Below are 25,791 nucleotides of genomic sequence, written 5' to 3' on the forward strand. Positions count from 1 at the left end.
GTGAGTGGAACATTTTTGTGAGTATTTGTTGCTATTTCTGCATGGATTATCTTGTGATATTTGTTGTCTGACTTGTGGGTACCTGTCTGGTTGACTTTGTTTGCTTTTCTGTAGTTTGGAAGTTGTTTATCCTTTGTCTGTATCTTGCATTTTGGAGTGGAATTTTGTGCATTGTGTGAGTATGTGATTTTTGTGAGAGATGGAGGAGTGGTGAGTGGAGCAGTTATGGGGAGGAGATTTAAAGGGGTGTTCAAGAGAGCAGGTGAGGTTTACGGCAGCTATGGAACTGGAGGGAAGAGGAGAGAGAGACAGGGCAGAGGGGTGAGAGAGGAGTCTACAGAGAAATAGGGAACAGCACCAAGACCCAGTGGAGTCCCTGCTACAGTCTCCTGAAACGAAACATGCCTTGATTGAAAAGATAGTGGGGTGGTATGATACTACTCTTGGCAAGTTGGCATCTAAGACATTCATGACAACAAATAATCACTCTGGAGATTGCAGATGCTGTGAACATAATTGGTGTCTTTCCACGGGCAGTCCAGCACTGCAAAAACTAATATTCCAATATCTAGTGGAAGCTAAAAGAACAAATGGACTAAGAAGCTAAGCACTGAAGAAGGTGGATGTCCGCATATCAGTGTGTTATACACAAACTTTGAAATGATCCTGAAGCATGTGTTCCACACAGAAATTGTTATGGGAGTATGGGATGCCCGAGACACTGACCACCACAGAATGACCAAGAAGCTGGTAAGCCGAGTTTAATGACGTATTTAATGTGGCTAATCAGTGTTCTGACAGTATTATTTACAGGTCTAATACATTATTTAATATTTACATCACATATACAACTGTCATGATTCCCTCCTGCAATACTCCTCATAGACCTGTAGGGATGCACAGAGGAGTCAAGTTCAGGCCCAGAACTGGCAAAAACTAGAACAGTCGATGAGCTGCCATCTCAGTTTGGGTATAAAACCCAACCCAGTCTGTTAGTTCTTTGCTTGTCAATTCAAAGGTCAGGAGTCCATTTATTCCTTGTTCCCTAGCGTTGCATCTTTCCATGTTCCTTTTTATTCAGGTTCCTAGTTCTGTAGGTCTATAGGGACCTTCTTGTTTTTTGTCTTGTATTCCCTTTGCACTATTTGCAATCTGTTTATTATGTCCCCTGCTACGATTGCTCTTTGCATGTAGCACTGCAATTCTTGCAGCTAACCTTGGTTTGTCCCGTTATTTCCCTTAGTACTATATGCCCCCTGTCCTTGTGTATTCTCTTAGCTGTGAGTGAGGGAGTGGGGGAAGTGGATGGACTGGGCGCTTCCTAAACAGTATATTAATCAGTGTGATAAGTGACACACCTTAAGTACACACAATAAACCTTACACCATATAGTGCTAAATAAAATGAAATACAGTGTACAACAGCGGCTCAACTTCCTCTGGTGGGACCGTTCCAAATCCCAGGATGTAGAGTATTCTTTTCTTGGGGTTGAGGAGGAGCGCAGGATAAGCTCGTGATATGTAAAAATATATATAAATATATATAGTGCAGATGGTAATTCACTGCTATAGAGAATATAAAAAACGTAAGAAATGAACTCACAAAAATCGTATTAAATCACCGCATGTCAGAGATCCTTCTCTCTCTGACTGGAGCCCTTTGTGTAACTGGAGTCTGTGAGCCTCTCAGTGAAGTGGATGATATGAAAATAAAGAAAACCACAAATAGTGCATATAGTATGAACTATACATATGTATTATACACAGGTATTCAGGAAACTCACATTTTCCATAATAAAGATGGGTGATGGAGAGAACCGCCGATAGAAGGTGGGTTGAGAAGTAAGCTGCTGCTCGGTGCTTCACTTTCCCCTCACAGTGTAGTTCCGTATCAGTCAGTGCCGTCGCGTCACTTCCGGTTTCGCGTCACGGGTGAGGGCGGGAGGCCAGAATGGGAGCAATCTCAGCAGTAGTTTGCCAGTCCTTCCAGGCGCAGGATCTCTCAGAACTCTAACTCTACGCGTTTCGCAACAGCTTCGTCAGGAGTTCTCTCCATCACCCATCTTTATTATGGAAAATGTGAGTTTCCTGATATAGTCCATACTATATGCACTATTTGTGGTTTTCTTTATTTTCATATCATCCACTTCACTGAGAGGCTCACAGACTCCAGTTACACAAAGGGCTCCAGTCAGAGAGAGAAGGATCTCTGACATGCGGTGATTTAATACGATTTTTGTGAGTTCATTTCTTACGTTTTTTATATTCTCTATAGCAGTGAATTACCATCTGCACTATATATATTTATATATTTTTTTACATATCACGAGCTTATCCTGCGCTCCTCCTCAACCCCAAGAAAAGTATTCTCTTAGCTACCATAGTCTTTTTTTAAAGCTCTGCACACTTTACAAACTCAATTTTGGTTTCCCAATAAACCCCGTCAGTTTTTATGTATTTCGGTCTCCTGACTCTTGTGGGTTTCCATGTTACCATCGAGGGGTCCATATATCTTGATACTGTGCATACCTTATTGAAGACGCATTTTCTATGCTATTTGGAAGTTGTCTGAAAAAAATCCTGTGTAAACCAATATTCCATGTAATAAATGTGTTCCTTTTTAAATAGAAAGCTGGGGGTCTCTCAAACTGTAAAACATACAGAACACCTACAAGCTCATATTGAACCCCCAAAATAACCACAACATACAGTATATATAAGCATATAAGTTTCACAGAGGAGTGCTACTGAGCATGGCAATATATATATTTAAAACCAGAGACATAACATAAAACACAGACAGAGCTCAGTGCACATCCAGTAAAACGTATACACGGTACAGTGCCTAAATATACATGTATAGATAACTATTAAATAAAATGGTCTTTTAGTTTAACATTTTGGCCAAATTGTTGTAAGCCCCTGAGCCAACTGCACGGCAGACCACATCTCAAGGGTCCCTAACACTAATATACATTCTTAATAACCTGTACATTACCAGGAAGAATGATTTATAGTAAATCTGTCAAAATGAGTTGCAAAGTTCTAAGTCTGATTGAAGCGTTTATTAACCTGTACATTACCAGGAAAAGCACTCTGTAATCGATTTGTCACAATCACACTGCAAGCAAGCAGGTTCCCCTGAGAGTGGGAGATGCTATGGAGTGAGCTTTTAACCATTTAAATGTGGGAGGGAGTGATCTTCAATTAGGTAGGAGGTTGCCACCCTCCAATCAGCTAAGACTAGCTGAACAAGAATTGTAAAACATACAGAACACCTACAAGCTCATATTGAACCTCCAAAATACCCACAACATATAAATAAGCATATAAGTTTCACAGAGGAGTGCTACTGAGCATGGCAATATATATATTTAAAACCAGAGACATAACATAAAACACAGACAGAGCTTAGTGCACATCCAGTAAAACGTATACACGGTACAGTGCCTAAATATACATGTATAGATAACTATTAAATAAAATGGTCTTTTAGTTTAACATTTTAGCCAAATTGTTGTAAGCCCCTGAGCCAACTGCACGGCAGACCACATCTCAAGGGTCCCTAACACTAATATACATTCTTAATAACCTGTACATTACCAGGAAGAATGATTTATAGTAAATCTGTCAAAATTAGTTGCAAAGTTCTAAGTCTGATTGAAGAGTTTATTAACCTGTACATTACCAGGAAAAGCACTCTGTAATAGATTTGTCACAATCACACTGCAAGCAAGCAAGTTCCCCTGAGAGTGGGAGATGCTATGGAGTGAGCTTTTAACCATTTAAATGTGGGAGGGAGTGAGCTTCAATTAGGTAGGAGGGTTGCCACCCTCCAATCAGCTAAGACTGAACAACATTGAGCTCCAGATACCCCCTGCTTCATACACAAAATTTAAATATTTAAAACGCAACAGCGGAACAACACCTTTATGTCTATGTCATGTACAATAAATGTCACTTCACTGTAACGCTAAATTTATCAGAGATGTATGATTATACAATTTAATTACATAATCTCAGTGAATATGTGTACTGTATGTAGCCCCCTGTAAACAGCACAGGCTATACCTATCTTCCTTCTACTGTGATAAGTCCGGTTAAGATCAGGCGCCAGTAATCATCATGGGTTTTCCCCCTTCATAGCCCTATCCTGAGTGGTATACGCAGGCCTGGACTCTGCTGCAGGCGTGAGCAAGAGGGAAGGTTCTGCTGACACCATGAGGGGAGGGGCTAGCTCTATATTTAGCAGCCAACTCCGGTGAGTGGGTATTCTTCTTTGTTTTCTGGTTCTTCGTTCGAGAGAGTAGTTTAGGAAGAGTTCGAGTGAACAGTATATCGAGAGTCTAGAGTTGCTAGTTATTATGCCGTGAGCCACGAATCCTGCAGAACGGTCCGAGGAGTATCAGGAGGCTGCGGGCTCCCTGGCGCAGAGTGCCGGAAGAGAGAGAGAGGAACTGAAACGATCAGCGTCTATAGGTAGAGCTGATAGAATTATAGACTGGTTAACCAATGCCCTCACCCCACTGCCAGGGGTGATGGGGGGAGAATTCAAGACCCACCTCGAGGCTAACCTCGGGGGTGGGCCACGGGGTATTGAAGCCCTAGCTCAGACCATGCTGTCGGAAGAGTGACTTGGAGGGAAGGAGAGGAGGAAGTATTTGGGCGGACTTGAGCTGTGTATACCCCGTCCTGGCGATTGTGTTGCGGCTGCTGGAAGCCTTATCGTTGGGATATTGTTGCTCTGTCAAATAAAGAGGCTATTCTTCATTCGTAAAGACTGTGTGTGACTTGGAGAGTATAACCCTGGGACCCGAGGGGTTCTTCTATACCAGTCCTGTCCCATTACCCTGGGAGTTTAGAAGATGGAGGCGCTGCACCACTAAGAGATCATGGAGGCTATCACCCCAGAAGCCCTGTCCTGGCTCCCCCATAACACCGTGGGAAGCTCAGCCCTCCTGTTCCTAACAGGTACACACCACACCGCATGTAATCTGCCCTCATGCACCCTAGACATCACCGTAGAGTCTGGGGGGGGGAGGGAGGGAAGCAGGGTTACATGTACATAATACAATGGTATATATCTCATTGTAAGTGTTAATATTACACATTATTCTAATATAATGTCTCCACTTCACATCGCCAAAGTAGGCTGGTTACACTATTTTCGGATGACCCATCACCAGCAAGTGTGAGTCCAACACAAAAGCTGCAAAAGAATTAGAAACAACAAAAGTCCTGCCCTAGGAGTTGGTTGCCCAACAGCCACACCCACAAGAAAAGCAAACCCTTAAACATTGGAAACAGGGCACAAAAAACACAATATAATGGCGCCTAGATTAATATCACCTGAGTGAGTCCTGTGAACCCTCACAGTCCAAGTAAATACAAGGATGGCTTGCTTGATGGCTCATAACATGTGGGATAAGAGAGGCAAATCATAGAGCAACACTGGAATTACAGACTAATAAAACAAACACTAACAACAGACAACACAAACAAAATAGCTACAATAAAAACTGATACATTTAATGAAAAATGATTGATGTGATAACAATCAACTTAAAATAAGAAATACACTGATAGGAGATCACTTCCGGAGCGTCTAAAACTGAAATCCTACTCACAAAATAAGAACAGTAAGACAGCATGTAGCAGCACCAGCTGCAATGGAGCCTCCGAAGTGTGACAGGGCGTCTGCAGACCTCAAACGCTGGCACCGCGTGACCCCGCTGCGCGATCACAGACCCGCTGTTGCCGTCGCTGCCGGATGATGCAATGTGCATGCGTCGTGACTCATGCGTCATGACGCAATGCGCATGCGTCGTAACAATGTAGTTGTGGTTCTCTACATTGAACTGATCACTTGTGTGGACTTGGTCTAGTGAAAGGTTGGCTTTATTGCCTTTATTCTGCCATCATATGAGTTCCTAAGGACTTTGGAGTAACTCTTCACTGCAGCGCTATATGCACAGGAACTATCAGGGAATCTGAGTTACGACGCATGCACATTGCGTCATCTGGTGGCGACGGCAACAGCGGGTCTGTGATCGCGCCAGCGGGGTCACGCGGTGCCAGCGCTTGAGGTCTGCAGACGCCCTGTCACACTTCTCCATTGGTTCCCATTCGTAGGCTCCATTGCAGCTGGTGCTGCTACAGTACATGCTTTCTTACTATTCATATTTCGTGAGTAGGATTTCAGTTTTAGACGCTCCGGAAGTGATCTCCTATCAGTTTATTTCTTCTTTTAAGTTGATTGTTATCACATCAACCATTTTTCATTAAATGTATCAGTTTTTATTGCAGCTTTTTTGTTTATATGTGTTGTCTGTTAGTGTTTGTTTTATTAGTCTGGAATTCCAGTGTTGCTCTGTGATTTGTCTCTCTTATCCTCACATGTTATTAGCCATCCTTGGATTTACTTGGACTGTGAGGCTGGACTATCTATGGTTAATCACTCCGGTGATATTAATCTAGGCTCTGTTATATTGTGTTGTGATCTGTGTGGGTCATTTATATCAGGCTGCCTAGTCCTTCATTTATGTTTTTTTGTAAGTATTTTTAGTATTTTGTCACTAATTATATCTAAGCATTAGCGCACTTCTTACACATTTTTCCTTTTTCCACATTGGAAACAGGGCAGCTACATACTCTTAAGGTCCAGCATAGAAATCTGATTATGAAGAAGCTCAACCGCATTCACCAGGACATAGCTGCACTGAGGCTACTGTACCAAACAGTAAATAGGTGTGCATAAAGAAACAGTTACTGTGAATTAAAGAAGAGCTATCAATTCGAAAACAATATGTGCATTAGGGCTTAGTAAAGCATCCCTCAGGGTTCACCTACTCGTTGTAACCCATTACTAGCTGACCACTTGGACCACATAAGGACAGGGCCGTCAACAGAAATCGTGGGGCCTGGGACAAACATTTAAAGCAGGCAACCTCACCCCCCATGTCGGTGGTATTGCCCGTCGCCCCTCCCACCCCCATTTCACACCTCACGAGCCCCCTCTGTCCCCCCCCCCTTCCCATGTACTGCTCTCCCTTCCGTCTCACCCCCTCTCACTCTCCCGCCTCGCATGTATTTCTCTTCCCTGCTTCTCACTCTTACTCCCTCTTTTCCTCACCTCACCCCCTCTCTCCTCTCCCTCTGTAAATAATCCCATGCTCACTCATTCCGTCCCCCCCACACAATTCCCCCCACAAGATATATACCAAAAAACTTCCCACCCCCCATGAAAAAAACTTCCCACCTCATAATACTTTTTAAAATAAATCCTCACACACATTCCCAGTAAGAAAGAGCTCAATAGCTCTCTTTTTTGACACTTATATATATATATCTTGTGGGGGCACAGGGGGTTCCTAAAATGAGCTTGCTGGGGTTCTGTGTGTTCATTAAATACATAGGCAAGATAGGCTGGGGTAGGTGCTAAAAAATGTGCATTACATTTTTTTTTTTTTTTAACTTTCTGTTTATTGGTTTTTGCATATATATCATACAATCAAAATGTTATTGCCATAACAGGGGAGACAAAATCCATTAAGGACATACAACATTTAACAGACAAAGGGATGGGAAGACAACAGGACATGAACGAAAAAAGGGGAGGGGGGGAAGAAAGGGGGGGGGGGTTAGAGAAGGGTATACCACGTCTCTTCCTATTCTCATCGATCCGTTGATCGCCACTGACGCTTTCCATTTGGCTTATATCCACATGTGCTGATGTACCCGCTTGTTCCTGGATCCCTGTAGGGGGGCCTACTGTCCATTCTCCGCGTCTTGTCCGCATCTCGCGCTGCGCATTCAAGGAGAACTCACTTTATCCTATTAAAGCCAGATGGTGGCATTTCTCATCCCTGGAATATCTGTCTGAGCTAGCCAAGGCAGCCAGACCTTTTGGAATTCTGAGCCAGTGTCGTTAACCAAACTCGTTAACTTTTCCATCTGGCATACAAACCAAATTCTGTTTCTGATTTTTTTCTATTGATGGAATTGCATTCTGGTTCCACAATGCTGCGGTCTCGCACCTCATAGCCGTTGCGAAATGTGCTATTAATTTGTTCCCCGTTCTTGATACTTCATCCGTGGGTTTGCTTAATAGGAACAGCCACGGGTCTAGCTGAATTTGGAGGCCCAAAATCCTCTGTAGCCAATCGCGAATCTGACTCCAAACGGGTATAATTTTCGGGCAAGACCACAGCATGTGTACCAGATCTCCCTTTTCCCCGCACTGCCGCGGGCAGAGCGGGGAAGAGCCTGGAACAAATTTAGCCAGTCTAACTGGAGTGAGATACCACCTTAACAAAACTTTATATGAGTTCTCCTTCAATGTCGTGCAGATGGAACTACTGGCCGCAGCCATAAATATTTCTGTCCAGTCCTCGTCCTCTAGTGTCTCCTGTAAATCTGACTCCCATTGACTCCTGAATCGGGGTCTGTTTGTATCGTCCTTGTCAGCACCGACCACATTTCTGTACAGAGTAGAGATCAGTCCCCGCGTGTCAGTGCCCCTCATGCAGAGCCTTTCAAAATTCGTTAACGGTGATCTCACCAAGTGTTTGTTGTAAAATGCCTGGACCTGGAGGTACCTAATAAATTCTGTGTTAGGGATGGCCGTTTCCGACTTTAATTGGTCAAATGATTTCATGGTATTTCTACCCTCCAGGTCCTTCAGTCTTCTAAACCCTAATTGTCGCCAAAGCATAAAATTCTTACCCTCTAGCCCAGGAGCAAAATCTGGGTTACTGTACCATACAAAGGGGCCATTAAAGTGTGTTTTGAGGTCAATGAGCGATTACTTTTAGCCGCCTCCCAGACCGATATTGAGTTGAGCACAGAGGTCAGAGGTTCTTTTTTGTCCTTTACTCTTTTTTTCGGGTATCAAATTAGATCCCTGAGCTCCAGCGGGGCAGACAACTCTCTCTCCAGTGCCACCCACCTTCGCAGCTCTGGGTCTCCATGCCATTGTGTAATTTGGCACAATTGCGCCGCTTTATAATAAGACAACAAGCATGGCACTGCCAGTCCTCCAGCTTCTCTAGGTTTTTGCATAATTGTTGCATTTATCCATGGTTGTTTACCCATCCAGATAAACTTTGTTATTGAATTTTGTAACACCTTGATCTCAGATCTCACTACGGGTATCGAAAGAGTCTGGAACAAATATAGTATCCGGGGGAGGATGTTCATCTTTACACTGTAAATTCTACCTATCCATGAAATACCATATGCTGACCAGTCTTTCAGTTCCTTCTTTAGAGTCCTCAATAGACTGGGATAATTTGCTTGATATAGGGAGGCTATCTTTTTTGTGATATGCACCCCTAGGTATTTTATGGATTTGGACTGCCATTTAAACTCAAAGTTGAGTTCTATCAGTTTCTCCATCTCTCGTGGGATGTTCAAACTAAGCGCATCTGATTTCGCCTGATTTATCTTGAAACCAGAGATCCGATTAAACCTCCCCAAGAGCGCAAACAGATTAGGGAGCGAGGTGAGCGGTTTTGTAATTGTCAGAATAATATCGTCCGCATACAAAGCTACTTTGTGTTCTTGTGAGTGGATTTGTACACCCGTTATATCTGGGTTGCTACGTATTTGTGCTGCAAGTGGTTCGATGCATAAGGCGAAAAGCAAGGGCGATAGCGGACATCCTTGTCTCTTACCACTTTTGATTCGAAACAGCTCTGAGGGGAAACCCTGGTGAATCACCCTTGCTGCTGGAGCTGTGTATAGCGCTTTTATTGCCCTTAGGATTTTGTCCCTGAATCCAAATGCCCCAAGCATGGACTCCAAGTATGGCCAGTCTATCCTGTCAAAGGCTTTCTGCGCGTCCAGGGTCAGCACCAGGCTCCGGACCTTGTCGGCATTCACAAAGTCAATTATATCTACAATCCTTCTGGTTTTGTCGGCCGCTTGTCTATCTCTAATAAAGCCAACCTGGTCCGGATGGATCAGACTAGGCAGGACAGCGCTTAACCGATTGGCCAGTAATTTAGAATATATCTTAACATCCGAATTGATCAATGATATTGGCCTGTAACTTTGGCAATTTGTGGGATCTTTGTCTTTTTTGTGAATCAAGGAGATCGACGCCTGGAGCATCTGCTTTGAGAAGGGCGCCAGGACCCCATTAAATAACCGAAGCATATGTGGGGCTAGGATACCTATAATTTTTTTATAGTAAAGATTGGAGAACCCATCTGGGCCCGGGGCTTTAGGGGACTTTAAGTTTTTGACAACTGCTGTTAATTTTTCTCGTGTGAAATCACTCTGTATTGCCTCGCGCTCCAATCGGTTCAGCTGTGGCAGTGCTGCATCTGCTAGAAATTCTTGCAGTATACCACTTGTCTTAACATTATGAACCACCTTCTCCCCGTTATATAACTGTGCATAATATTGTTTGAACTCTTCCACTATAGTTTTGGGGTTAGAGGATATCTCCCCTGATTTTGTCCTAATTGCATGTATGTTATAATTTGGTTGCCTATTGCGAAGTCTGTTAGCTAACATTGTATCCGGCTTGTTGGCTTTCGCGAAAAATTTCCTTCGTGTCCAACTCAAATCCTTCTCGGCCCGGGATGTGAGGAGGAGGTTAAGCTCAATCCTTACATCCTTCAGCTCCTTTAATGTGTCCCCTCTACCTGATCGGCTATGTAGTGTAGAGAGCTCATGTAACCTCTTATATAACTGTACCAATTTGGCGACCCGTTGCTTTTTCCGTCTAGCTGCTATGCTTATCAGAACCCCCCGCATCGTGGCTTTGTGAGCCTCCCACAACATTGTGTGGGATTCCACACTGCCTAGGTTGGTCTGGAAAAATGGAATAATCTCCTCCCTGACCGACTTCGCTAGATCTGGTATCTTAATCAACGATTCATTAAGTTTCCAGTATCCTCCCGGGCTAACTGGCCTAATTTGTGCGCACCGCAGCTCTATCGATGCATGATCCGACCATGTAATGTCATGTATTTTGGTGTTGGAAATCTGTGGAACCAGTCTACTTGAAACCCAACCCAGCCCAATGAGGTTAGGGGGGGTGTTTTTGGCATCTACCCCTGCCTTCAGGGCCACTGGAGCCCCTTTTCTAGGTTTGAATAGCATTAATGTCCCAGAAGTGCTCCTCTCACATTATAACCTGATGGGCTTTTCATGCTGAGCACCACATTACCTCTACTGTATGTCTACTTACCTGCATGGTAGCTCGTATTGGATGTCCCATATGTAAACAAGGATTTCATTTTGGATTAAGACGTCTATGTTGGTGGTTTAAGCAGGTCTGTGCATTTTTTCATTCATTTTTTATGGACTTTTAAATTCATTGCTTGTAAAGTGGAACTATAATGGAAGTAACAGAGGATTCAAACGTTACAGTACCGCTGATTTCTTATGCTTTCAACTGTGGGGATGATTCCTCTAGGAAAAAGAAGGCACTTCGGGTTTTTGAGAATGTGGTAGATATTGACACAAATGATGTTGCTGACCTAAAGATATATTTTCAGAGACTTGAAAGATTACTTATTTACAAAACAAGGATATGGTGGGACATTGTGGCTACTGAAAACTACATTAAAATAAAAAGAATTCCAAGAGGCTTAAGGGTAAAGAAAGCCCCAACTTTTGGTTTCCCTGACAAAGATTTTGAGGATCAGTGGGTTCAGACGCTCAATCACTCGCGTGGGGGTCCCCTGCGTAGGGCCTCGGAGCCGGAATCTTCGGAGCTGAGGATGAAGTTGATGTTGAATCGGACTGAGCCAGCGGCGCAGGCGCAGGTGGTGCCTGTAGAGTAAGGTCCTGTACCTGTTGGGAGAGGAGAGCCACTTGATCCGTTAAGGCCTGGATTTGTTGGTACATGGCCGTCATCATAGAGTCCACCTCAGTCTGGTCTGCGTCTTGTGGGCTCGACATAATGTTACGCCGGTGCTGCTCGCAGACCAGACCCGTCCCTTCTACTGAGGTGAGGAACGTATATAGGCACGCACCCGCAGCAAAAGGAGCGTGTCCGGAGTGTGGTGATAGGCGTTGCCAGGCCAGATGACGTTTAGCTAGCAATACTTGCCGGTACCGGTGTAGAAGTGTCGTCGTCATTGCCGTTAGCCAAGGTCTGGGATTGGAGAATTCCGGAAGGTCGTTGTCCAAGCAGGGGGTCGAGAGCCAGAGAAGGACGTCCGCCAAACCAAGTCGTAACCTGAGTGAATAGAGAGAGAGAACGCCAGAATAGTGATCCAGTGGAAAACAATGTCGAGCAATGAATGAATGGCAGGACAGGCAATATAAAGCATGGCTGACCAATAGGAAGAGGGGGCAGGCCTGGAGGAATGCATGGAGCTGTCCTGGATAGGCTGTCCAAAGGAGGATACTGGTGAGCAGTCTTTATGCCTGATTGATCCTTGTGTGTGTGTTGGGGGCGGAGCCTCACTGCATGAGCAGTGAATAAATTAAGAGAGTCCTGCGCGTGCTTTGTAACAGAGACGGGCGCGCGCTCGTACATGGTAGCAGCCGCATGAGGGAGGGACGATCCTGCAGGAGCGCGAGAACGCAGAGGACGGCGGGGAACCCCCAGAGCCGCCGGAGGTAAGCGACACCGGTGAGATGCACGTGCCACGGCAGCGGGGTTTAATGAAGGTTAGGAGGAACCCGGGCGCAGGTGCTGCGATCCCAGAGTCCTCACAGTACTCCCCCCTTCAGGATTGGACTCAGGACGATCCTTCCATGGTTTTGATGGAAACTTCTTTTGGAAGCGTTTGAGAAGTCTGGAAGCATGAATATCTTTCAGGGGTACCCATGACCTCTCTTCGGGTCCAAAACCTTTCCAGTGGACCAAGAAGTGGACTTTACCTCTCGAAAGACGGGAATCCAGTAAAGCCTGTATCTCGTACTCTTCGTTACCCTGTACCATCACAGGATCTGGTTTAGAAGTGTGGTCCAGAAATAGGCCACTGGAGATGAATGGCTTGAGAAGCGAGGTGTGAAAGACATTCGGAATTCTCATGCTACGAGGTAGTTGGAGTCGAAAGGAAACCGGATTTACCTGGTCCAAGATGGAAAAGGGACCCAGAAACCTAGGAGCCAATTTGATTGAAGGAGTTTTGAGATGGATGTTCTTGGATGATAGCCAAACCTTGTCCCCGAGTTTGTAGTTGGGTGCCGGACGACGGTGACAATCAGCCTGGGTTTTAGAAGTCAAGGATGCTTTTTGTAGTGCAGATTGGATTCTGGACCAAGTGTCTTGTAGGAGTGCAATATGCTCGTCCACGGCTGGTACTCCAGAGGAGTCTTTAGAAATGGGTAGGCGAGCCGGATGGAATCCATAATTGATAAAGAAGGGGGTCTCACGGATAGACTCATTCCTGGAAGAATTAAAGGCGTACTCAGCCCAGGTAAGTAGTTCTGCCCAGTCATCCTGAGAATTAGAGACGAAGCACCTTAAGTATTTCTCGAGGGATTGATTAACCCTCTCGGTCTGTCCGTTGGATTGAGGGTGATATCAAGAAGAAAAGGAAGATGAGATACCCAGTCTCTTGGTGAAATTCCTCCAGAACTTGGAGACGAACTGAGAGCCCCGATCCGACACGATGGATATGGGAATCCCATGGATACGGAAAATCTCTTTGGAGAAAATATCAGCTAGGGCGGGTGAGGAGGGTAATCGTTTGAGAGGGATAAAGTGTGCCATCTTGGAAAACCGATCCACTACCACAAGAATGGTATTCATGCCATTCGACCTAGGCAACTCCACAATAAAATCCATCGAAATGTGGGACCAGGGACACTCCGGAATAGGTAGAGGTAAGAGGAGACCCTGAGGTTTCTGACGAGGAGTCTTGTTACGCGCACATACCGGACAGGACCGTGTAAATTCAAGAATGGTTTTAACCATATTGGGCCACCAGAAAGTGCGACGGATGAGATCCAACATCTTCTTGAATCCAGGATGCCCTGCCGAACGGGTGGCATGTCCCCAGTCCAGTATTTCAGGAACGAATTTGGGTTCTACATACAAAGAGTCTTTTGGAACCTCAAGACCGGTTGGAAGATTCTTTTGTGACTTGATGATCTTCTCAAGATTCTTGAACGCCACAGCTGCCAAGATTCTTTGTTTAGGGAGGATGGGCTCGGTGGTCTTTTCCGATCTCTCTTCAGAAGAGTATTGCCGGGAGAGAGCATCCGCCTTGACGTTCTTAGTGCCGGGAATATATGAGAGAACAAAATTAAATCTGGAGAAAAATGACGACCAGCGGGCTTGGCGAGGACCTTGACGATGGGCATTCTCAATGTATAATAAGTTTTTATGGTCCGTGAGAATAATGAATGGCTCTTTAGACCCCTCCAGAAGATGCCTCCATTCTTGAAGGGCCAACTTGACAGCCAAAAGTTCCCTATTGCCCACATCATCATAATTTCTCTCTGCAGAGGAAAACTTTTTGGAAAAAAAACCACAAGGGTGAAGTTTATCCTGGGAAGAAAATCTCTGAGACAAAACCGCACCAGCCCCACAGTCCGAAGCGTCAACCTCTAGGGTGAATGGGAAATTAGTGTCTGGGTGTCGAAGGATGGGAGCAGAGACAAAAGCTTGTTTCAGCGTTTCAAATGCCGTGACTGCCTCAGAAGACCAAGATGAAGGATCTGCACCTTTTTGGGTCAGTGCCGTGATAGGGGCAACAATGGTAGAAAAGTTACGGATAAACTTCCGGTAATAGTTGGCAAAACCTAAAAACCATTGAATAGATTTGAGGGAAGTGGGTTGCGGCCAATCCACGACGGCTTTCAGTTTCTTTGGGTCCATGGCCAAGCCTCTGTTGGAGATGATGTATCCAAGAAAGGAAGTGGTTGACTGGTGAAAAATGCATTTCTCCATTTTAGCAAACAACCGGTTCTCTCGGAGGCGTGAAAGAACAAATGTCGTATGGATGATATGGTCCTGTAAGTTTTGAGAAAAAATAAGGATGTCATCCAGGTAGACAATGACAAAGCGATTGAGAACGTCACGAAAAATGTCATTGATGAAGTCCTGAAAAACTGCTGGTGCATTGCACAAACCGAAGGGCATCACTAGATATTCGTAGTGTCCGCTACGGGTGTTGAAGGCAGTCTTCCATTCATCAACCTTGCGGATGCGGATGAGGTTGTATGCCCCACGAAGGTCAAGTTTAGTAAAGAGGTTGGCCCCCTGAAGTTTATCAAAGAGTTCGGAGATGAGTGGGAGTGGATAACGATTCTTCACCGTAATCTGATTCAGCCCCCGATAATCAATACATGGTCTAAGAGTTCCATCCTTTTTCTTGACAAAGAAGAATCCAGCCCCCACAGGAGAGTTGGAATAACGTATGAAGCCCCGCTTAAGATTCTCACGAATATATTCGTCCATAGCTTCCGTCTCGGGCAACGAGAGAGGGTAAGATTTGGCCTTTGGCAAGGTATATCCAGGTACCAGGTCAATCGGACAATCGTAGGAACGATGAGGGGGTAGGAGCTCAGACTGTGTCTTGCTAAAAACATCCAAAAATCCCGCGTACGGAGAAGGTAACTCCCTCAGCGAACTGGAAGTGTTAGCTAATAGAAAAGATGGTTGTTCGGTAGACAAAGAAGACTCCTCTGACCTTGACCTCCAGTCAATATGATTAGGGGATACCCAATCGATGAGCGGATTGTGCTTCTGTAACCAGGGCAAGCCGAGCGTGATCGGTGTTCCCAGAGCATGAATCACGTCAAAGCCCAGAGTCTCTTTGTGAGAATGAGTAGAAAGGGTGATAGGACCGGTCTCCAAGGAGATATAAGCTGGAGTGAGAGGCCGATTATCAATCCCGACCAAGGCAACGGGGGAGTTCTTTTTGGAAAGTGGAATCTGATTTTGTTCAGAAAAAGTCTGATCCATGAAGTTCCCTCCTGCGCCGGAATCGATAAATGCTGCTGTGGAGGTGCGGAAGGTCAGACCAGAAAAGGAAACGGGAATGGTCAATCTTTTAGGAAGTTCCCTTTTGGATGGGGGACCAGGAGAATTAGCACCCAGGGAGCGCCCCTTCGTACTCACTGGGCTTGGTCATTTCCCGGAGATGGTGGATTGTTACGAGTGCGCTGCTCAGAAGATCCGCAATGATGGCACGACTGTCCAGTAGAGCAAAGTTGTCGTAAAGGTACCCGAGGTTGCTGGACTCCGAGTTGCATCGGCTCGGGGGCCTCCAGCGCCGGCAGCGGAGAGAAGACGGGTCTCGGGGTAGTAGAGGACCTGGAAAAGGGAGCACGGAAAGGCGTAGACCGGGGTTGCTGACGCTGAGCGCGGCGTACCTGAAGACACTGGTCCATACGAATGGCCAGGGTGATGAGGTCCAACAGCAGTTCTGGCCTGGGTTGAGAAGCAAGTTCATCCTTCAAGGAGTCCGATAAGCCTTTCCAGAAGACGGAGACTAAGGCCTCCTGACCCCAACGAGTCTCAGCTGCTATGGTTCTGAATTCCAAGGCGTATTGGGCCACAGGCCGACGTCCCTGTGTAAGCTCCAGCAGGGAATCAGAAGCAGTCTCTTGTCGTGCGGGGGTATCGAAGACCTGTCGAAAGTCTCGTCTGAAGGCTGCGTAATCTCGGGTAATATCTGGGCGTAACTCCCAGATCGGAGAGGCCCATGCCAGTGCATTACCTGTGAGAAGACTATAAACATAGGCTACCTTTTTCCGGCCAGTAGCATACAGCTGCGGAGCCATCTCGAACTGGATCTCACACTGGTTGAGAAAGCCACGACAAGCGTGGGGGTCCCCTGCGTAGGGCCTTGGAGCCGGAATCTTCGGAGCTGAGGATGAAGTGGATGTTGAATCGGACTGCGCCAGCGGCGCAGGCGGTGCCTGTAGAGTAAGGTCCTGTACCTGTTGGGAGAGGAGAGCCACTTAATCCGTTAAGGCCTGGATTTGTTGGTACATGGCCGTCATCATAGAGTCCACATCAGTCTGGTCTGCGTCTTGTGGGCTCGACATAATGTTACGCCGGTACCAATTCCCGGAACTCACTTCTCCTGTTTACTGTAGGCTGAAGAAGTGCGCATGCGTACGAAACGCGTTGGGCATTTGAGAGTTGCATTCTGGCATTGAACTTTAATATTAGCAGACCCCTGCAAGAATCCATCCGGCTTCAGTAAACAGGAGAAGTGAGTTCCGGGAATTGGTCCCGCCCACAGTGACGCATTTCCGGTCGCGGACGGAAGGCATCATGAGAAGCTGCCTGCAGTGACGCCCAGCCTGGTACTGATCAGAAGAGGTGCCTGCAGTCTTCCCTGAGTGCCACGTGTTCACCAACAGCTGCCACCAGACCGCGCTCACAACTTACACCTGCCTGTACCTTTTGTATTTCTTGTAAGTAGGATTCCGGTTTTACACACCGGATCCTAGACCTGCTCTTCACTGGTTCATTGCATTTTATTGTGTTAAATAAATTCTCTGTTTTATTAGTCAGCCTATCTGTTATTGTTGTATGTGCTTGTTTGTCTATGTCTATGTGTTATATGTTTAGTTCATACCTTGTTACGCTATGATTTTTCCTCTTGTCTCCCCTGCACTATATATCATGGTTGTTGCTGTGGAGTCTGCTGTCTTAAGATTGGATCATCCTCCATTGGACACTGCAGCTAATCTTTGGACTCATCCTTGTTCTTTCCATTTGGACTTTGAGGCGCCGGTCTGTATTGTTTTTCTAGTGCTGAGAGAGAGAGACGAAGAGGTTATCGAGCGAGTGCGCTGGCGCTCCGTGCGGCGTACCTGAATACGTTGGTCCACTCTAATCGCCAGAGTGATGAGATCCTCCAAAAGACCTGGCCTGGGTTGGAGAGCAAGTACATCCTTGATGCTGTCTGACAGTCCTTGCCAGAATACGGCAACATAGGCCTCCTGTTCCCAGTTGGTCTCTGCTGCAAGGGTACGGAACTCTATGGCATATTCAGTCACCAGTCTTCGCCCTTGAGTAATCTGTAAAAGAGAAGAAGACGCCACCTCCCGACGTGCGGGGGAATCAAACACTTGCCTGAATTCCGTCTTGAAGGCTGAGTAATTCTGGGTAAGGTCATCTCGCCGCTCCCAGATGAGGGAGGCCCAAGCCAGTGCGCTACCCGTCAACAGATTCTAAACGTAGGCCACCTTCTTTCGCCCAGTAGAAAACTGGTGGGGGGCCATTTCAAATTGTACCTCACACTGATTAATGAAGCCCCGAAAATCTTGAGATTCACCTGCGTAAGGTTTGGGGTTAGGAATCCTCATATCTAATTCAGTCTGGTCTGTGTCTCGTGGGCTCGACATAATGTTACGCCGGTGCTGCCCGCAGACCAGACCCGTCCCCTGTGCTGAGGTGGGACGTAGGGATACACGCACCCGCAGCAAAGGGAGCGCATCCGGAGTGTGGTGTTAGTGTTGCCAGGCCAGGTATAGTAAGGAAGACAATAATTGCCGGTACCGGTAGTAGAGGAGGAGTAGTTATTGCCGTTGCCAAGATCAGGGATTGGAGAGTTGCGGATGGTCGAAGGTATAAGCCGTGTTACAGGGATGCCAGAAGTCACAAAATCCAAGTAGAGCCGAAGTCGAGAGCCAGAGGGGGTAGTCGTCCAATCCGCGTCAATACCTGAGGAGTCACTGAGAGAGTAGTCAAATGCTTCCGTACAGAACTATGTCGAGCGACGAGTGATGGGAAGCACAGGCATAATAAAGCTGGGCAGGCCAATGGGAAAAGGGGGCAGGCCTGGAGGACTGCAAGGAGTCCTCCCTGATAGGAGGGAGGTGTTACAGCCCAGCTGAGTGTAATCATTGATTTGCATGGAACTGTGTGATGCTTTGGGGCGACGCCTCACTGCAGGAGCAGTGGTTAAAAGTGCTCTGTTAGGCGTGTGCTCTGTAAGCTGGGAATGCATGCACATAACGTCTGGGGCTGGCGTGCGTGTGTGCGTTGATTCGGTGACTGACGCGCGTATGCGCATGGGGACAGAGACAGATGCACGTGTGCGCATAAAGCGCGGAGCTGGGGACACACGCAGAGGCTGCGGTTCAACAGGCACCTCTTCGGTTGGTGCAATCCTGTGATGGCGAGGAGCCAGAGTGCCAGTGGCAGACAACGGAGGTATGTGGGAATTGAGCTGCAGACGCTTGGACGCCTGAGTACCAACGGGAGGTGAGTAATGGTTGCGCTGACGGCGCGTAGACACCAGATTCCTTACAGGGGCTGGGGGGGAGCGCGCCCGACCGGACCCGCAGCAGGGATCAAGGTAAGCCCCGGTGTACAGTTCTCCCTCCTCTCTTCCCTGTCACAGGGCAATGGCAGCCATTTTAGAAGCTGTCCATCTGCTTTATTTATTTTTATTTCTCTGTGGGGCAGCGCTGGTTCCCGGGCCAGCCTCGCGACTGTCGATCACTTGACAGGCAGGCAGGGTCTCCGCTTACCTCCCCAGCCCCAAACACGGTCGCCCGACCTTCGGGAGCACGCAGGATCTGCCCGCAGTCTGGCTGCCCGCCAAAACCAGATGGCCGCCGTGCCAGCTCTCTGTTTTGCTTGCTTTTTTTAAGTTTCGCTTTTAGGGTCGAAATATTGTCCAATTTCTTTGTTTTTTGTCTCCCAATCTCCCCCGTCACCTACTTTCTCCAGGGGTACTCAATTTGGGGTATTTTGGCCAAATTATAGTTCGTTTTTTTACTTGATTAAATCTTTGCCTGTAGGAGCTCCAAAGAAACGCAGCCTTTGCTGTTAGGCTCCAAGCCACGCCCCATGTGCATTACATTTTAACGTTAGCCAGTTACTAATTAATATCAGCACTTCATCAATGGCATCAAAATGCATTAAAATAAAGTACTTAATAATTTTAGTGCAAGTAACAATATTTTTAATGGTCACATTTTTAGCGATAGGTTGATGTAGTGAATCATAAAAGTAACACAATTTTTTGGACAGTTTGGAGTATCCTGGCCTTAATGTGGTGTTCACCTAACTAATGCCAGGTCAGGACTAAAGGTGTATCTTAAAAGGAAGGAATGTGGTATATGTGGTGCTCAATAAAGTACCACGTGTAAGAAACGCGTAGGTGCGTTCATTCAGTCCCTTTTTTTGCTGTATGTTTAGCCTGTAATAAATTACTTCTTTTTTGTTATCTCCGGAGTGGCCGGCTTTTTTCTTCTTCCTGGATAGTGGATACAGGATGTCCTTGGCTGTGCTCTATCTATGCCTTCTACCTTCTTGTATCTTAAAAGGAACAATAACATACCATTAAGCCATGTTTTTTCCTGTACAGATCATTGCATTAACTACTATGTATAACAACCATTAGCGATAATGACATGCAAATGATATGCAAAAAACAGTTATGATAGCATTGCCTATACACTAAAATAATTTAGGTTAATACTGCGATTTAACATTACATTAGTTAAGTCATAGTTAAACTTGGTGTTACTCCTATTCAGACTTTGAAATACCCTTGTTCTTTGACAGGGACTGGATGGGTATAACACTACAGTTAGATATGATTTTTTTTTTTTTTTATAACTTCAAGTTTATTGGAATATTTTCAATATAAATAGCATAGCAATACAAATAACACGAACATTCACAGTATTAAAGTCATGTACGATACTGCTACATTCTCCTTCTGGAGCCCCAAGCGTTCATGCGTTGCACATGATATTTCTAAAACCAGTTGGGATATTTATGTAGGTTAAACTTGGGGGAACAACACAAAAAAAAAGTAAATTAAGGCGGGGGAGGGTGGGAAGGAAGGAAGGGGAGGGGGGGCGCGGGTACGCTGCACTGCCACTTTCCCATAGGTGGCTGGTAGATTTACTATACACCGTTTGTTTGCCGACTTCTAGGGCCGCCCAAAGTGTTCACATGGTGTGTCCTCAACTAGGTCTCGTAGTCCGTTCCGCTTACTTTGTACGAGAATGCACTTGGAATAATCACTGCCATATCGTGGCTACCTCAACCCCCGGGATGTCTGTCTGTTCCAGCCAAGGCGTCCAGACTTTTAGATATTTTTCGCCAGTGTCATTGACCAGACTCGTCAATTTCTCCATCTGGCATATGTACCATAATCGATTCCGAATTTTTGGGATATTTGGGATCTCTGGTTGTTTCCACATATCTGCGATCTCGCACCTCGTTGCTGTTGCAAAATGTGCAACTAGTTTATTACCTGATTTTGAAAGACCCTTCCATGGTCTGTTCAATAGGAACAGCCATGGATCAGGGGGAATTGTGAGGTCAAAAATCCTCTGGATCCAATGTCTAATTTCATCCCACAGGTGTGAGATCCGAGGGCAAGACCACAGCATGTGCAACAGGTCCGCCGATTCTCTGCACTGTTTGGGACACAGCGGGGAGTATCCTGTGACAAACCTTGATAATTTTAATGGGGTGAGGTACCACCTCATCAATACTTTATATGCATTCTCCTTCAAAGTAGTGCATATGGAGCTCTTGGCAGTAGCCTCTATTATAGCAGTCCAGTCGTCCTCCTCCAATTCCTCCCCAATATCTGTTTCCCATCTAAGTTGGTACGTCAGTTTTTGTCGTTGCTGTGAGCTCCCAGAACCGACCACCTCTCTATAGATCTGCGATGTAAGTCCCTGTGTGTCTGTTTTCATCAGACAGAGCTTTTCGAATGTGGTTAATGGAGGGAAGGGGGAGTTTTTGGCGAAGAACGCTCGTATCTGGAGGTAGCGAAAAAATTCGGAATGTGGGATGTTTTTTTCAGATCTAATTTGTTCGAATGATTTAACTCTGTTCGGTATACCCTCCAGATCTCTTAACCTAAGATATCCATATTTTTTCCAGGGCAGTTAGATATGATTTAACGTATATACGGTTATTTCTCTCTCCTTTCTTTCTCAACTCAAGCTAAACACTTATTTCAGGGTCTGGGTCAGAGTAACGCTAAGCCGTACTCTAAAAACACATAAACCGGCGCCTCCGAAAGAAAATAAAATTATATATAGCCTGACCGAATATAGTCCAATGCAGCTAGGATGAGATCCAAGGCAGTATCTTCAATGAAGTCTCATAGATCAACGGACAAACAAATAAGACAACAACATGGAAGAAAAAAAGAGAAAAAGATCATAGTGCAACTAAAAACAAAAAATCACTGATAAGGTTTACAAGGAATGAAGGCAAATTTAATACGATGAATAAAATAATTGTAAAAACAACAAACACTTGATTGTTGGGCAAAAAGACACTTATAAAGCGATGGCATCCGGTAGGGATAAAATTGAAACCCTACTTACAGCAAGGCTGATCAAAGTAAGCCCGTAGCACAATGTCACAATCTGGAACCAGAGCCTGGTAGAGAGATGGTATAACTCTGCCTCATTAGAGCTCCACGAAGCCGGAAACCGCCGCTGGCCACACGCCCACGAATCACCAGGAGTGCAGGGGGTAAAACAAGCAACAGCCTGAACCCAGTGCTGTTCCGGATCTTCACGGTGGATGGCTTTGGATTGTGTTTCGTGACGTCACCGGACGAGAGCTTCCTGATTCACCGGGATTCGGAGGATCACGCTGATCCGCAGTCCCTCAAGGTACTATACTGGAGGGGAGGTGTTCCCAACCTGTCTTCCGTTGTCTCCCGCATGAAACTTGAGTCAGATCTCAGGGTGTATCAGACTGTGAGCAAGGAGCAAGGACTTCCAGCATCCCAGGGGTTAATAGCAGAAGCAGCAGAAGATTTGATAAAAAAAAGCCCATTGCATGCAAAGAAAGCAGCAGACACCTGTGAGGTTAGGTTATCTCAGACTCTCATCCTGGGAGAAGTTACAGAGATTCTGACTCAGTTACCCCCTGCACTCCTGGGGATTCGTGGGCGTGTGGCCAGCGGCGGTTTCCGGCTTCGTTGAGCTCTAATGAGGCAGAGTTATACCATCTCTCTACCAGACTCTGGTTCCAGATTGTGACATTGTGCTACGGGCTTACTTTGATCAGCCTTGCTGTAAGTAGGGTTTCAATTTTATCCCTACCTGATGCCATCGCTTTATAAGTGTCTTTTTGCCCAACAATCAAGTGTTTGTTGTTTTTACAATTATTTTATGCATCGTATTAAATTTGCATTCATTCCTTGTAAACCTTATCAGTGATTTTTTGTTTTTAGTTGCACTATGATCTTTTTCTCTTTTTTTCTTCCATGTTGTTGTCTTATTTGTTTGTCTGTTGATCTATGAGACTTCATTGAAGATACTGCCTTGGATCTCATCCCAGCTGCATTGGACTATATTCGGTCAGGCTATATATATTTTTATTTTCTTTCGGAGGTGCCGGTTTATGTGTTTTTATTGTCCTCATCGGTTTGTGTACCCCTTTTTACCTGGCAACCCCCACTTTAATAGTAAAGTGTGTATTTATATTATGTTAGTCACCTAATTGTCACTATTTTTTATATTTTGCATTAGCGCTGTTCCCACTGCCCTTCCCTTTTAGCTAAGCCGTACTCTACAATAATGTGATGTTAAGACTATGCTAATGAGATGTACCTCTGATGTTATTTTTGCATGTAATTAGCATTGAGGATAAAATATGCATTCAATGCATTGCAAAAGGAAATTTGATATGCAGTTGAGATACTATATGCGGTGTTTATATATTTTACATAATTCACAGAATTGACCCAATTGAAGTATTTACTCAACTGCTTCACAAAATGATGCAACAAGAGATTTCAGATGTTGGTTACCAATCCTCACCTACCAATTCCTCATGGGCCCTGTTGGATTGATTATTTTCCAAAAGCATACCTAAGTGGCAATAGTAAATTTGGCAAGAAAAGTGGTCTTAACTAAGTCTCAAAATTATGACAAACCATTATCTTTACGAAAGGTTAACAGTTTACTCAGGTACCTAAAATCATTGTATGTTATATATTTATTTTTTTGTTTAATTATATCAATTTTTGTTTCTCCGTTTCAACTAGTTTTGGCGACGACATTCCTGGAATGGAAGGACTAGGCACAGGTGGGTTATTTTCTGTATTTAAGATATTCTTAAAACATTATGCTCAAAGATGTGTTTGCGATTTCATTTAAAGTAATACAGATGAATACAGCCCAATTTCTTCATTAGCACTGAAGACGCTAAATACTAAACGTGCGTAACACAGCTTTAATAAGATATGAGTTTTCAGCTTCAAAACATTCAGAACTTAATTAGGCATGTTTGTATTTTTAGGGAATCAAGTTAGAATTAAGTTAGTTTAACTATACTTGAACTAAGAAGTTTGGATTGATAAAATATTCTGAATAAATTATGAAGCACCAATGGAATATCAGCTCTAGTCATACTTTGCCAAGCCTCTCTATTACATACATGTTGCATGGCATGTTTAAAGTAAAATGGCCTACAGGATGTAAGTCGTCTGGTTCTGCATTTTTGTTTATTTTAAACTGTGTTTAAAAGGTGAACATATTAAGATTACATGAAAAACAAAAAATATGAGTGGACAAAAAATGCATGTGGAACATTTGGCAAATTTAAAGAAGGTCAAGACCAATTTTTTTTGATAAACTGCCAATTCCATATTCATGTACAGATGCAGCTACCTGTTCTCTACCGCTTGCCGTGCGTGTTTTGCATGGCAACGTCTAGCACACAGCGAGATTCCAGTGACCAGAATAAAAAAGGCCCATCAGATTAACACAGCGGGGGTCTTTACTGTGTGAATGCTACCTGGCTCGACCTCGGTAATATAGACACGCAGTAAGAGAGAGACTGAATCAGTCACCCTACCTGTGCGTTTCTAACAGGCAATCGCGGGGGTTTTATTTTAATAATATAGTGTTGTAGCAGGGGGTCTTCAGAGCCAAACAGCATTGATTTCAAATCCGGGGACTCCCTGCTTCCCGAGTTACAGGCCCTGCTATGGGGTGCCACTATCCCAGCGTCCATGTTTAAATTCACCCTCATTACGGCCCACGGGATCGGAGGATTTAAACAAGCCAGAGGGATACCGGCACCCTATAATGGGGCTTGTAACTCGGGAATCAGAAAGTCCCTAGGCCTGAAATCAATGCGATTCAGCTTTGGAGACCCACTGCTACAATACTGTATTATTAAAATTATATAAAACAGCTAGCTGCTAAGGCAATGAAGGAGTTAAGCAAGACCACCTGGATTATTGGGGGCAGAGGGGGTGAATGATGGGGGTAATTGCCCCATGGTGGATGTTTAGGTCTACCGGGAAGGTTGCGGGAGGGGTTAACCTCTTAATTACCTTAGCAGTAGAAACTGCTATGGTAATGAATGGGAAAACCCCTCCCACTTCCCACTGAGAGGCCTAACCATCCACCCTGGGGCAAATACCCCCTTCACCCACATTCTCTGCCCCCAATGAACATTACAATACAAACATAAATACAATATATAGTAACCCCATATATAGTAACCCCCCGCCCCCTAAAAAAAACACACATACAGCAATGGGCAAAATACGTATTATTCATATCTGGATAATAGCTCATTTGACCATTAAAAAAATAAAACATAACGAAAACATTACCTAGCCAGCATATAGTAAATTAAAGTTCCGCTTACCCCTGACGGGACCAAGGCCGTTTTCATCCCCCTCTTCTTCAGTGTGCACCAACAAAATTAAAAAAAAAAAAAACTACTGGACACTAACTCCTTAATCACCTTAGCGGTTATTAACCACTCTGGTAATTAAATGGTTAACCCCCTCCCTCGCCCCACCTGGGTCTAACCACCGTCCCCATGGCAACTACCCCCACCTAATACCCATTGATTGGCACAGTGGTACATCATGCCTATATAGTATGGCCATGATTA

At 45.1% G+C, this 25,791-nt stretch overlaps 1 protein-coding gene across 14 annotated transcripts in view; it reads left to right on the forward strand.

Annotated features, from left to right (window-relative positions):
- LOC142463021 (uncharacterized) overlaps positions 1 to 25,791 on the forward strand; it is a 241,942-nt gene that overhangs the window by 101,824 nt on the left and 114,327 nt on the right. For 10 of the 14 annotated variants that reach the window (XM_075565214.1, XM_075565223.1, XM_075565221.1 and 7 more), the window contains 2 exons: positions 21,264 to 21,375; positions 23,924 to 23,964. In XM_075565214.1, coding sequence (XP_075421329.1) covers positions 21,264 to 21,375; positions 23,924 to 23,964 — 153 coding nt within the window. The remainder of the gene's footprint in view (positions 1 to 21,263; positions 21,376 to 23,923; positions 23,965 to 25,791) is intronic. The other 4 variants (XR_012787339.1, XR_012787338.1, XM_075565225.1 and 1 more) reach the window with 1 other exon arrangement.

This window comes from Ascaphus truei, chromosome 11 (assembly GCF_040206685.1).
Source record: "Ascaphus truei isolate aAscTru1 chromosome 11, aAscTru1.hap1, whole genome shotgun sequence".
NCBI lineage: Eukaryota > Metazoa > Chordata > Amphibia > Anura > Ascaphidae > Ascaphus > Ascaphus truei.